The sequence below is a fragment of the Orycteropus afer genome, unplaced genomic scaffold (assembly GCF_000298275.1).
Source record: "Orycteropus afer afer isolate SDZICR_OR568_19922 unplaced genomic scaffold, OryAfe1.0 scaffold00048, whole genome shotgun sequence".
NCBI classification, from domain to species: domain Eukaryota; kingdom Metazoa; phylum Chordata; class Mammalia; order Tubulidentata; family Orycteropodidae; genus Orycteropus; species Orycteropus afer.
The window spans coordinates 14941835-14956414 of NW_006921635.1; the positions used below are offsets into that span (position 1 = coordinate 14941835).

Below are 14580 nucleotides of genomic sequence, written 5' to 3' on the forward strand. Positions count from 1 at the left end.
TATACTTTGTCTGCCAACCCTATACATGGTCTTGGGTACACTCCCTGCTGTGTAGACCTACCTAATAGTTCAGCCTGCCCACCCATCTATCCACCCGTGTACCCGTGTTTGCCTTCACTGACAATGCAGTACTGTACGTGCAAAAGGGTTCATGGTGCAGGTGCTGAGGAAAGGAGGGCCTAGCAAAGTGGAAGGTGGTGGTGGTGCGGGGCGTGTGCTGAGTGAGGACAGAGGCGGCCCCTCCATCCGTTCACCCTTCTGCCTAGTGGGCAGGGCAGTGGGAGGTGGCTTTGTCCTGTCTGCTGAGGGTTGGTGGGGGCAGCACTGTGGTTCACCATAGTCAAGCTGGGAAGGGCAGGACTTGGCCATAGAAGGCACGGTCATCTCAGGGGCGGGGGCTGCTTGTCTTATGTTAGTAAGTCCTTCGCTTCCTTCTTGAATCTGGGTGGACTTCCAGGAGGGCATCCAGTCGGGCATAGTTGCTGCAGGATGTTACTGTACAGCTGAATAGAGAGACAGAGCAGTGAGGCACAACGCAGACAGTAAGTGTGAGGAAATCGTCTCCGGCGGAAAAGGTTCAACTACAAGAGCTCGAAGTTAAGCTGCACGTGCTTATGTTTGAAACCCACTGCGGTGGAGTCGCTTCTGCTCCACAGTTTCCTCTTGGCCGTCATCTTTGATAGAAGCAGAACGCCAGCCCTTTCCTGTGTGATGCTTTTGAGGGGCTCTGAACTGCCAACCTTTGGGGTGGAGTGCACACTGTTTGCTCCACTCACAGATCGTAGGTGCTTGCTACAGACAGGAGATCCAGGTGGGCCAGAGGCAGCATCTCACAGGCTGCTGGGAATCTGCCGTGAGCAAGTCTTCTAAGCGAAGCGGAGGGACTGACACCAGCTCTCGAGGCTGGAATGCTGGCAAGTGGCCATTCTCGCTGCCCTCTATCCATCTTTGTCCTTCAGACACCCACTGACTGTCTTTCATTCCTCACAGGCGAAAGCCGGCAGCCCACTGCTTGGCAGATTTCCCAACTCCCAGTCTAGTGGGTCTGCTTTCCTCTAACTGGTGCCTATTTCTCCATCGTCTTCTGAGCTGGGGGAATCCCAAGACTCAGTGGGCCTGGAGGCAGCTGATGGCGCCATCTACTTTAGGATTCCTGGGGCCTCTGACTACCTGAGAGCCGGCAGCAAGTGCCACAGGTTCTACTCAGCGGGGAAAGACTTTTGAAACTGAAGGAGGAATGTGACTAGGCAGGATCCAAAATAACCATAAACTAAGTATAAATCTGCCATGTAAATTTTTAATAACTCAAATATACAAATACTGCAAAACAGTCCTATGCAAATACTGCATGTCATACGTTTTTTGCCAACTGCAACACCCACACTGTTTTGTACATTTGCGATGCTGCATGTTATATGGGTAGCATATTATTTGTGAAAAACATGGTACCTAAAAGCTTTCCAGCACCCACGTGATCGTCGCTAACATTGCACAAAGTTAGAATTCCTACAACTTACCTGCAGGACATGTAGATAAAGTGGCTGGCAACCGCCAGCTCTGGGAGTAAGACTTCCAGCTACACTGTGATCCAAGATCAGCGTTGGTGTGGCGGGAGACTTTTGGCTGCTTTTGGTTGTCACATGTATTTGGTTCTGTGCTGGCCTATGTCCCACCTGGAGGACCAGGCTTCTCTGGCACCAACCAGGCCCAGGAGAAAAGAGCATTTGGAATCTGACCCTTCAGGCCTCTCCTCACTGGGCCCCTGTTCTACGAGGGGATTCTCAGCAATTCACGGACAGAATGCTGTGCACGGGGCTGCCTCACCGCGACCCAGCAGACGGTCGAGAGCAACACCTGCCTGCTCCCACGAGTGGGATCAGGATGTTTGGTTTTGTTCCCTGCAGGGCCTGGCCCAGCCTGGGCTCTGTAATTTGACTCAGTTACCTTCAAGGGAGGGAAGTACTTCAAATTCCAAGGGAAATGTTGAGGAGGAAACAAATCATGGCTTAAACAGTCAAGAGGAGGAATGGGCAAAATATTGCTATGGGGGAGGCCCTGCAGACGTTAAGTTGGAATCTGAGCTGGAGGCAGTTGTTCCTTGCCGTCGAGTTCAACCTGACTTTTAACACCCCAGGTGTGACACAGTAGAACTGGTCCGGAGCATTTACTTGGCTGTAATCTGAATGGAAGGAGACAGCCAGGTCTTTCTTCTAAGGTACTGTCGGGTCGGGCAGAATCACCAACCTTTAGGTTAGCCAGTCAAGCACAAACCGTGCCACCTAGGGATCTTCCGATGCAGTTAGAGTCTTGGAAATAGAATGTTGTCTAGAAATCACATAGGAGTAAGAACAGTGTCTGGATTAAAACCAAACAAACTGTTTACCTGGCTTCTCTCCTCCAAAAAGGAAACAGGCCTGAGCTCTAGTATATGATCCACAACATCTCAATAAAAACCCCAGTAGCAGGTTCACGCCTGTGTCGAGGTGCCATTCTTGAACGTGAGTTCACTGTTGGAAAGTCCCAGAGATGTGAAGGAAGGCGTGGGTGGTTACTCAGGCCAGCAAGCACTCCGAGACCAGCAGCGTAATGGGCTGCTTTCCTCCTCTGCCTGGGCTCAGTCTGACGTGCTTCTCGGGGGGAGGAGGAGGAGGAGGAAGAGGAGGAGGATGGCATGGCTGATGGGCTTCATGAATGTGCTTCATGTATACACAAAACTGCTACATTCCAAGACTCTGACGTACATGTTATAGGCTTTACAAAACAAGCATCTCCACACAACACTGATCTGGTTAGGCAGGAATGGGGGACCTGCTATGCACACACAGCAGATTCTATTTTTAACACTTTATTGGCAAAACCACGTGCTCACTTCCCCTCCCTCTTAAAGAGAACTAGTATTTTTGCTTTCCTCAAAAAGGAACTTACCTGTTTAACCAACACCTGGGCTGGCATGCCACAAAAGTAACGTAGAAAGGAGCCTGACTACCCATGTCCCCACGGTACGACGTGTCCTGACACAGGGAGCTGTGTATAGCTTCCCCTTATTTCTGAATTTAAGACAGCTAATCATAGGAATGGAACATGCTAAGCTTTGGAAAACTCTCCTGTCACTATCCTCATGACCTTAAATTACCAAGAAACCAAAGTTACTGCCATCGAGTCAACTCCGACTCAAAGCAACCCCTGTTGCGTTTCCAAAGCAGTAAATCATTATGGAAGCAGACTGCTTCATCTTTCTTCCAAGGAGGAGGTGGTGGGTTTAAACTACCAACCTTCTGGTTAGCAGTGAGATGATTTACCACCACCACCACCACAGCTCCTTAAAAAGAAGAAAGGTACCATGAATAAGTGAGAGCCAACATGCAAAGTCTTGGGGGAAAAGCCTTGGGAGGGAGGGAGTGACCTGTGCCTAATGGGATATTTCCTGGTAAGAACTCCAGACCCACAGTATCAGAGAGGTCAGAAGGAAGGGTAGGGTTATGTAGGTAGGGAGGCTTAAGGGACAGCCCCACCTCCGTGAGAACTCCACAACTCCCAGAACTGGGGGACAGTCGTTTGTCGACTGCGGTTAATTCAGGACAGAAGTATTTAGTGTTTTTGTACCACAGTGTTAAGGGGTGTTTTAAAGTCCTGTGTGGTTCTTTCTCCCTCTCGGCCCACACAGAAAAGAGGATGGCAAAAACTGTTGTTCCTTCTGTCAGGGTCTCTGTCAGCCTTTGGAACAGGCCGAGCAGCTGGGAGGGAACCTGGGAGCTCTGACTGGTACCGGCACCCAAATCACGTGACATGTGACAAAGGCTAGAAAGGAGTCATTTATTAAAAAAAAAAAAAACCAAAAAACCAAAAAAGCCCTCAGCAGGATTTAAAGACAACAACAGAGAAATGCAACGTCCCGATTGCATCACGCTCCATCGACGACACGGTGAGAGCCACGTCTGGGAGCCACACCCACGGGGACTTCCAGCAGTGGGAACAAAGCACCCCAGTTTACGACACAGGTCAAGACAGTCCGGTCACTTGCTTTGGGAGCGAGCGGGGCTCGCGGGCCTTCTCCAGCCTCTACACAATGGGTGATTTCTTACCGGGCCCGGGGCTGCTGAACCCAAGGGCAGCTACACGTCACTCACACTGGTTTCTCCAGCAGAGATGTTGGCACGTGGCCAGATTCTAAGGGGACAGGGCAGCCTGGTCTCGCCTCTGAGTCCTGGAATTCAGGGCCTGTCTCGTTTGCCACTTGTCCCCCAGAGTTAGTTGCCACCGCAGGTAAACCAGGACCACAATCACAACAGCAAGGACAGGATTGTGTCGCTTTTTTCCTTCAAAGAGTGAGGGCATGGGAAATACAGCACACCAATGAACAAAATGCCAAAAAAACAAACCAAAAAAGAAAAAAAATACAAAAAAATAGAAAAATGTATTTACAAATAGCACATTACTGTGATCAGAAAGCAGAGACGCCCGCTGCGGGGACACATGCATCGGTTCAAGGAGAGAGCACTGCAAACCCTGCGAGGGGGAGGGCTGTCCAGGGAGCGGAGGGCCGAGAGGTTTGTACGTGTTCGTCCCTAACTTGCTACACTGATCCAAACCAAGAAGAGTCCCCTGAAGTCCATGAGTATTCAGTACAAATACCACACTGGTTCGTAACTGCAGGTCCGGTTGTGAGGGGAGGATGGCAGCTTATCCATATACAAGGAAGCCAGAGTGAACTGCTCTACATGCTAAAAATTACAGCAAGCCCCCGTCTGCTACACAGCATGATCTTTTAGTGGGTTTTAACTTTTGTTTCTTCATATGTATCTGTACGTGTATGTGTGTGTGTATGTGTGTCTAAGTATGTATAAAAACCGTGCCCTTGTTCACTGCCAACACGCCATCTGGGCGGACGTGAGCTCATTACAACAAATTCTTAGTGTATGTTGTAAGAAGTCACTCAATGTCTGTGGATTTAATAAGTCGCTTCACACCACAGAAAATATTTAATAAATCCAAAAAAAGGAAAGAAGAGCATAAGGACAGAAGAGCTTCTGGTTCAGCTCTCAGAGACAGGCCCGAGGAAACTGGTCCCAAAGTTCATGAGGGTTTGTGGAAGGAACTCCAGTTTGCTAATTGTTTTCAGCCTTTTAGTGTTCAAAAGTTTTAGAACGACTCCTTGCCATTCTCAGTTTTTAAATAGTCACATCTCTGTCTCCCCCGCAAGGTAACAGTCTGGTGCAGATCCATAAAAACAGGAAGAAGGAGCGCTGGAGGAAGGCGCGTGGGGAGGGGCCCGTCGCGGCAGGAAGGGGCTCCACCTCCACAGCCGCGAGGAGAGAAGGCGCCAACAGGGCTCCAGCACCTGTCCTTCAAACACGCCCTCTCACACTGTAAAATCCAGTCACACGTCGGTTCCTTAAACAGGTACAGCTCTCAGTACCAGGCCAGCTCTAAGATGAAACACCACTCGCTGAGAGAAAAGGACCAAGGCGGCCACTCCGGTCTCTTTCTTTGTGCTCCATCATACTTCCAGGAACCGCGAGCTGCTGGACTTGGAGTGGAACGGCTCAGACCACATCCGCCGTAGGTCACCCTGGGAGAGAAGAGAGTTCTCACCTAAGTTACAGGGTTAAACGTGAGGCACTCTGCAAATTCTTTCTGATTCTCAGGTTGCTTGTGTGGACGATCAAAGGGCGTTCACATTTCACTCACAGAAAAGCAGCCTAAGACATGCCTGACCAAGAAGGGGCTTTTACCAACTCTTGACTGCTCACCAGAAGGCTGGCGGTTCAAACCCACCAGCCACTCCTCGGAAGGAAGGCGGGGTAATCTACTTCCACAGTGATACTGCCTCGGAAACCCAAGGAGGGGTCACTGAGTCAGATATGGTTCGATGGCAGTGAGTCAGTGAGTTTGGTTTTTTGGTTTATCCTTATGTAAGGAACGCTGGTGGCACAGTGGTTAAGTGCTCAGTCTACTTCTATAAAAATTACGGCCTTGGAAACGCTATGGGGCAGTTGTACCCTGTCCCACAGGGGTGCTGTGAGTTGGACTCGACTCGATGGCACTGAGCTTTGGTCATCCTTAGGTAAGGTCTATCACTGAGTCTCAGGAGGTAGGCAAAGTCATTAGCCTGTGTCTGTTTACTCATCCGTAAAAGCAGGGATGATAATCAAATCTTCTAAGGAAGACAGTAAGGAGCTCTGGTGGTATAGTGCCTAAGGCGTTTGACTGCTAACCAGAAGGTTGGTGGTTCAAACCCACCAGCCGCTCCATGGAAAGAAGATGGGGTGATCTACTTCTGTAAAGACTTACTGCTCTGGAAACCTAACGGGGGTCGCTGAGTCAGAATTGACTCAATGTTAGTGAAGTTTTTTTTTTGGTAAGACAATGCTCTGTCCAAATCCAGTTGTTATCATTCATTGCCTCCCCACTATTAAGTCTTTCATAATTAACTTCAAACTTCCATGCAAACTACTGAAACACTGTTAGCTGGCAACAGAGTGCTGCTTTTAAGAGAAACAGGAGGCTTCCACAGCTGGGCTCTTTGAATTTCAGTTAATTAATCCGTGACCAGGTGGTACAGTGATCTAATTCAGTACAGTTTTCTGCCCGTGGCTTCCAGAATCTGGAAGGGACTGCCAATGCCAGATTAGAAAACAGATACACATGGTCCAGATCAAGCACTCAGGCACTTATGGGCCCACCCCCGGCAGCAAGAACACATATCCAAGCACAGGTCAACGCCAACGTGCTAACTCCCCAGGTCCACACAGGTCCACAACTGCTTCTCACCTTTAAATAGGCCATTGTGAGCAGTGGCAATAAGGTGAACGGTACCAAGTAGAGCAGGGCGGGCTGGGCTGCCCGATGAATGCGAGAGGCCACAGTGGCAGTCAGCAGACCTGGGGGAGAGACAGGAGTAATTTGAGGGCCAGCCCTGGAACAGGGGAACCCCTGTCCCCTGGCTGCTTCTTGGCAGTCTTAAGATTACATGGATTTAACATGGCAAATTCCAGTACAAATGGAATATGGAACAGCACAGCTTTAAAAACACTTTGACCTCCCAGGACCTGTGACTAGCTAAGTCCCCACTTGCTCAGGTCCAGCGGTTCAAACCCTCACTTCACCTCATCAGCCCAGAATGTTCCTGGTTCTCGTGTTTACTGTGCTATGTGATGCTGGGCTTGGAGGAGACCTGGGTTCAAGTTCTGACTCTGCTACTTACAATGGCTGTGTGACCTCGCTTCAAGCGTTTCACCTCCCTGAGCCTCAGCCGCCGCCTCATCTAATGGGGAATCAGCACTTGCCCCTCAGAGTTGCGGCACTGGAATGGAGTCGTGAGCCTGAAGGTCAGTAGGAGGCCCTGCGGGAGGAGAGGGCTCCTTCTCTCGCTCTCGCGTGCCCACTGCATGTGCAGAGCCCTGTACCTTAACCAACTGCTCACGTGATCTGTGAAGCACTGCAGATAAGTCTCTTCCTGTCTGCCTGCAAGGGAGCTGACTACAGAAAAATGGGAGCTCTAGGTCAGAAGTGACAAAAGTATTAGAACCAATGAAGGTGTTATCTGTTTAGTAAAGCAGGAAATAAACATGGCATTCATTAAACTCAAGCTGTCACCACCTGACCCGTGATCACTGTACAAATCTGTTCTTGGCTTTTGAGGGCTGTCCTTGCTTTTCCTACAACTGTCACTCTGCTGTACTGCTGGACAGGGCACTGGGCTATGCAGGAGAGAGCTCTGTCATCCCACGGGCTCAGGGTGTCCTTCCGGCCGTCCGTAACAGCAACCAGAGTCACTGCTCTCCTTCCGCGGGCGTCTGCAGTGGGAGAGCTGATGTGATTCTAAGCGGTGAGGGGACCGTCTGCAGTCTCTGGTTCGCTCTTACCTACAAAGTATCCAATGAGGGTGCAGTGGAAGTAGGAGACCTTCTGCATGCGCCCAGAGATGTTGGCGGGTCCAGAGGCCCCACAGGAGTCACCGCTGGCTTGTTTTTTGTAGTTATCATAACGCAGGACAAAGCACAGCAGGAGCCCAGGCATCACGATGTCCCCGATGCCCAGCATAGAGAAGTGACTGCCTGTGGAGCTGCAAGGAGTGACATGCGTCAGGATGCACACACTGCAAGGAATTTCAGTAGTTCTGAGCAAGGTCCACCAGCTTTTTAAGAAGTCAGAACTGCCATGAGTGGTCGAAGACAATGCTGTGGACTGAACAACACTGGGTTTTAAGAGTCTGCCTCAGTCTGGCAACAGAGGTCTTCTGGCCCTGCAGGGCTTTGGCAGAGCACCTGGTTTGTGACTGACTGCTGATGCCATGTGTGTGGGTACCGCCAAGCACTTCACTCGCTGCTGAGACTTCAAATGACCACTGCTAGATGTGGCAGACCAAAGCAGCATCCAACCTGTCAAGATCCCACCACCAGAACCGTGTAACGGCAGTGCTAGAACTTACTGTCACGTGTGTCTTAGAAGTGAAAAAGATCCAGATTCCCCTGCTAATTCCCTCCAGCCAACTTTAAAATAATGGCACTTAACATATGGTCATTTGGTAAGATGAGTCAATAATAATCTTACTCATAAACGAGTATCACTTAGTGATACACCTCTGCATGTCTTTTCCTCATTTATAAAATGGAAATGGTGACTCAACTCACAACCCCTTTCTAATTTAGGCTGAAAAAGCTGATGACCTAACAGACTGATCAGGGTAGGGGACTGGCAGGCCCAGGCAGCAGTGTGCCACCTTCCCAAACTGAAGGATGCCGCTCCTACCTTGGGAAGACCAGTTTCCCAGGCAGAGAAAGGCGAGGAACATCACGCCCCACGTTGGGTCCCAGGTGCAGCTTCCGGGAGAGCACGTCAAGGGGATTGTCAGCCGGCTGTGTGGCCACCTTCACCATGACGTTGCTATTGAAGATGTAGGCTGAGAAAAACACCTGCCGAGACGGAGAGCGACCTTTACAGAGGGCACTGGAAGCACCCCGCCTGTTCTTCAGAGCAGTCTAGAACCCATGACACCCATGCTCCTGACGGCGTGTGTCGAGGAGGACAGCGTTGGCTGTCCTCGTGTGTACTGCGGAGTCCTGCCCTGCTCCCCACCCCCAGGGATGACCCTCTACTGTGTAACCGGGTGTGCTCCCCACCCCCAGCCTTGACCGCTGTTAACCCCACCCACCTGCTGTAGTGCACCTCAACAAACAAAAAGGCTCGGACAGCTGCCGCCTCACTTAGCATGCACACCTCGGGTGGGAGAGGGGTCTCAGAGCAGTTCTGCAGGCCAGACTCTGGACACTTAGGGTTAACAAGGGGCTTCCAGGAAACATACACTCACCCAAAAGACGTCATAGATTAGAAGCCCTGAGAGAAGCAGGCAGGAGACCTTGAGGCTCGGCAGGCGGACGAAGGCGATCATGGCAACGCAGAGGCCCATGGCCAGAGCTGGGGAGTGGACAGCAAAGGCAGCAGTCAGTGCGTGCAGTAAGGACTCATCCTCCTTCCATAAGCCATTCCGCTTAGAAACCCAACAGAGTTTGCAAGTTTCCGCAAAAATCAGGCAGCCCTAAGCTGCAACTGAAGATGTGGATACCCCACCAATGCACCTTTAGGTACTTGGATGATACAGATGATTTGTACTCAACTACTAACCTAAAGGCTGGCAGTTCACACCCACCCAGAGATGCTGCAGAAGGCAGGCCTGGCCATCTGCTGTAAAGATTACAGCCCGTAGGACCCTGGGGGAGTTCTACTCTCTAACCCATGGGGCCGCTGTAAGGCAGAAGCAACTCGGCGGCAAGAGGTTTTATGACTGTAACTGCAGACCATGTTGATATTTGGGAAAATTCCTTTTCTCATGCTAGAGTGTTCAACTGTCTAAGACACAGGAGAGTCCCTACTCTGAACCACAAACCTCTAGCTTATCAAGAAGAGAAAGAACCTGGTAGAAGAGTAAGTCCCAACTCCTCTCTCACTTAGCAGTATCTCTGGTGGTGTAGTGCCTAAGGCATTTGACTACTAACCAGAAGAGTGGCGGTTCAAACCCACCAGCCACTCCTTGGAAGGAAGATGGGGCAACCTACTTCTGTAGAGATACTGCCTCGGAAACCCAAGGAGGGGTCGCTGTGATTCAGGATCGACTCGATGGCAGTGAGTTGGTTTTTAAATATCGTAAATGGAGCTCTGGTGGCTCAAAGGTTAAGTGCTTGGCTGCTAACAGAAAGGTTGGCAGTTTGGACCCAAGCAGTGGCTCTGCAGGAGAAAAAACCTGGCAATCTGTTCCCATAAAGATGACAGGCGAGGAAACCCTATGGGGGCTTTTCTACTCTGTCACATGGGGTTATCGTGAGCTGGAATCGACTCAGTGGTGTCTACCAACAACAACAAATGCCGTGAGAAACAGACCTGCTCTGTCCAGACTCACTGGCTCTGATTTACTTCCTTTCCCACCTCACACTGGATAAATTGCCCTGGCTTCTTGCTTTAAAGTCAACTAGCCCCCAGACCTCATCTCTATTAACCCGGGTGCATCGTTGCAGCAAGTCCTTCTCTCCCCTAGATTTTCCCATCAACATATAAATATGCTACAATTTCTATCTTAAAAACAGAAAAATCCCTCTTGTTCTAAAAATTCCCCTTCTAGCTACTATCCCCTTGTTCTGGTCTCGTTCACTGCAAAGGTCCTCTAAAGAGCTGTGTATTTGAGCCGTCTCCGATCCCTTTGTTCCATTTCATTTTTAAATTAATGTTTACTGTCACTGATAATGCAGGCGGTGTATGTGGCAGGATTCACCTCCGGCGGTAACTCCTGGCACCTCTCAGTGTCTTCCTCCGCCTCAGTGGTCTTGTGCTGATGCCCCCCCACTACATACATTGCCTTTCCCTTCACTCGCGTTCACCACGTGTGTACCATCTAGTTAGTGATTTACCCTCCCCTCCCTCAGCCACCTCTGGTGACCTTAAAGAATGATTCTCTGTGTGTAAACCTTTTTTTTTCTTCTGACTTTTTACAGTAATGGTCTCATACAGTATTTGTTTTTCTATGACTGACTTATTTCACTCGGTATAATGTTCTCTAAGCTCATCCACATTATAAGGTGTTTTACAAATTCGTCATTATTCTTTACTGACGCATGGTATTCCACTGTGTGTATGCACCACAATTTGGTTATCCATTCATTTGTTGAGGGGCCTTTGTTATCTGCATCTCTTTGCTGTCGTGATGGTGCTACAATGAACATGGGTGTGCATGTATCTACTCGTGCTGGCCCTCACTGCTTTAGGATATGTACTTGGTACTGGAATTACTAGACCAAATGGTATTTCTATTTTCAACTTCTTAAGGAAGCGCCATACTGTTTTCCACGGTGGTTGCACCGTTTTACAGTCCCACCAGTGATGTATGAGGGATCCAGTCTCTCCATATCCTTGCCAGTACTGGTTTTCTATTTTTGAGAATTTTGCTATTATTGCTGGGCTGAGCTGGTATCTGGCCGTTGTTTTGTTTTGCAACTTTCTATTGGCTAATGGCTGTTAACGTGTTTGTCCACTGCCTATTTCTTTGGTGAAGAATCTGTTCATGTCCTCTGCCCATTTTAAAATTTGGATTATTTGTGCTTTTGCTGTTGAGGTGTTGAGATTTTCTGTCCATTTTAAACATTAGTCCTTTGCCTGATATGCCATTGCCCAAGCCCCACCGCCCCGCTCGTAGGTTCTCTTTTCACCCTAAATTTTAGTGAAGCTTTATGACGTGCCTAACTGTTTAAGAGGCCCCACTTGTCCAGTTCGTCTTCTGCTGTTTCTGTGATTTTTGTTATGTTTGATAGTGTAATTATGCCATGTGTTAGGGTCCCTAAGTTTGCCTGTTTTTTTCTTTGATGATCTTTATAGTTTTAGATTTTACATTGAGGTCTCTGATCCATCTTGGGTTTTTGTATCTGGTGAGAGAGATGGCTCTTGTTTCAGTTTTCTGCAAATGGATATCCAGTTTTGCCAGCACAACTTGTTAAACAGATTGACCTTTTGTCAAAGATCAGCTATGCACAGGTGGGTGAATTTACCTTTGGATTCTCAATTCTGTCCTACTGGTCCATGTGTCTGTCATTGTACCAGGCTCTTCTGACCACCGTGGCTGCATAGAAGGTTTTGAGATCAGGGAGTATGACAAGGCCTTCTACTTTCTCTTTTACAGTAGTGCTTTGTTTATCTGAGGTCTCTTTCTTTTCCAAATAAAGTTGGTAATCGGTTTTTCCATCTCTTTAAAGAATACTGATGGACTCTAGATTGGGATTGCATTTTATCTATAGATTACTTTGAGTAGTACTGACATTTTCACAATGTTAAGTCTTCCTATCCATGAGCATGGTATATTCTTCCATTTATGTAGGTCTCTTTTGATTTCCTGCAGAAGTGTTCTGTAGTTTTCTTTCTGTAAATCTTTTGTATCTCTGGTTAGGTTCATTCCTAAGTATTTCATCTTTTTGGAAGTATTATAAACAGTACTGTTTTCCTTATTTCCTTTAAGAGTTCTTTTTGTTGGTTTAGAGGACTCCAACTGATTTTTGTATGCTGATCTTGTACCCTGCCACTTTGCCTTTTATTTATTGAGTTATTTGTGGTACTGTGATTTGAGTGAGAGTTTACAGAGCAAATTCATTTCCACACAGCAATCCATACACATTTTGTTCATGACGTTAATTATAATTCCCATAACTTTACAGCTTGCTTCCCGCTTCTTCCTTGTGGTTTTCTTCCCTGTGGTTGTCCTTCTCTCCTATGCACTCCTGCCCTCTGAGCTATTTCCCAGTGAAAATGCTACCCTTCTAATCCCCCATGGGTGACTGTTCTAAGGAGTACACCTATCTGGTGTAACTATTCACCTTGTAGGTCTGTCTGTTGTTTGGCTTGAAGCCACAGGAGTGGGTACAATTCCAGGCCTGAAGGGTGACCAGAGTTCATAGTCTTGGGGGTTTCATCAGTCTCTATCAGACCAGTAAGCCGGTCTTCTTTTTTATGATTTTGAGTTTTGTTCCACACTTTCCTCCTAGCCTATCCAGGATCTTCTATTTTAATCCCTTTTCTGGGTGGTTGACAGTGGTAGCCAGGCATCAGTTTTTATTTATTTATTTTATTGTATTAAGCATATATATCTAATAAAACATTTGCCATTTCAATAATCTTGATATGTACAGTTCAGTGAATTTAATTATGTTCATCATGTTGTTCAGCCATCATCCTTATCTGTGCCCAGTTTTTTCCATCAACAGTAACAGAGGCTCAGTGTCCTCCTTTGCCCCCAACTTGTCCCTCCACCTTGTCCTCAATAAAAGCTAAAGATTCTGCTATTTTAAAAAGTGAAATGCCCTTTTCTTTCTCATCTTTTAAATAACCTTTCCCTTTCTTCATATATGATACATCCTTGATGTCATCCCACACCTCTTCTGGTCTTCAATCGTTAGTGTTTAGTGAGAGCCATATCCATTCCCAAGATGATGTCAGTTCAGGTGGGATGAGGTCAGGGTTGTACCTGGGCCCTTGTGGGTTTGCTTTTATATTTTAAACATTAACTAAACTTGCACATGAGCAATCAATGATCATTCTGCAGATTACCCCTGGTTTTGTCTTGACTGAGAACATTAACCATTTCCATCATCTTATCATTTCATTTAAATTTTTTTAATACTTATTACAAAAGCAGCATTTGCACTGTAGAAAACTAGATGATAGAGACAGGCAAAATTTAGAAAACAATTACATTTTCATTACCCAGAGATTAGCACTGTTAACTACCTTCCCAAACTTTCTAGATATGTATTTAATCTGAATGAGATTACGCACACTGCTTTTTTCAAAGCCAACAACCTCTAGTCTTCATTTCAGTGAATTTTCATCTCCTTTAATTAAATTTCATCAATAGACCCTAAAATGTCTTTTTAAAAAAACTTTTTATTGAAGTTTGGGTGAAAGTTTACAGAGTAAATTAATTTTCCATTTAATAATTTATACACATTTTGTTTTGTGACATGGGCTGCAAGCCCCTCAATGTAACAGCACTCTTCCCACTCTGTCCCTGGATTCCCTGTTTCCATCCATCCTTCTTTCCTATCTCGCCTGCCTCTTGTTTTTGGGCTAACGCTGCCCTTTGGTCTCGTATGGTTGACTGTTCTGAGAAGTACGTTACACCCTGGTGTTATTATTCACGTTACAGGCCTGTCTATTGTTTGGCTGCAAAATGTCTTTTGTAGATGGTTTATCTAAGCCAGTATCTAATCCAGGACCTGTGTATCTGTGTATGTCTTTAAATTATTTTTTTCAGTTTTGTACAGTCCTTTTTTAAAATGACTTTCTGAGACAAGGCGATTTGTCCTACAGAATGTCTAACTTAGGGATTTCTCTGGTGCTTCCCTAATGCGGTGGTTGGCTTTTTCCTCTGTCCTGTATATTAATTATAAATGGAAAGTTATTATCTAAAACTTAGATAAATTCAAGCAATTCTCTTTCCTCCCTATTATTCCTGAAACTATTCCTCAGGGACCCTCCTTATTGCTAAACCGAGTCATTGATCTCTGTCCATTTTATCTACCTGACCCCGTGGGCTGTGTGCCCTTC

At 47.3% G+C, this 14580-nt stretch overlaps 1 protein-coding gene across 1 annotated transcript in view; it reads right to left on the minus strand.

The window, feature by feature from the left end:
* Positions 1-5497: 5497 nt before the first annotated feature.
* Positions 5498-14580, minus strand: part of SPPL3 (signal peptide peptidase like 3) — a 47610-nt gene continuing 38527 nt past the window's right edge. Inside the window, exons 7-11 of the mRNA XM_007938228.2 lie at positions 9311-9417; positions 8752-8915; positions 7866-8065; positions 6772-6881; positions 5498-5569 (exon numbers count right to left, since the gene is read on the minus strand). Of these exons, the coding sequence (XP_007936419.2) occupies positions 5498-5569; positions 6772-6881; positions 7866-8065; positions 8752-8915; positions 9311-9417 (653 nt within the window). The remainder of the gene's footprint in view (positions 5570-6771; positions 6882-7865; positions 8066-8751; positions 8916-9310; positions 9418-14580) is intronic.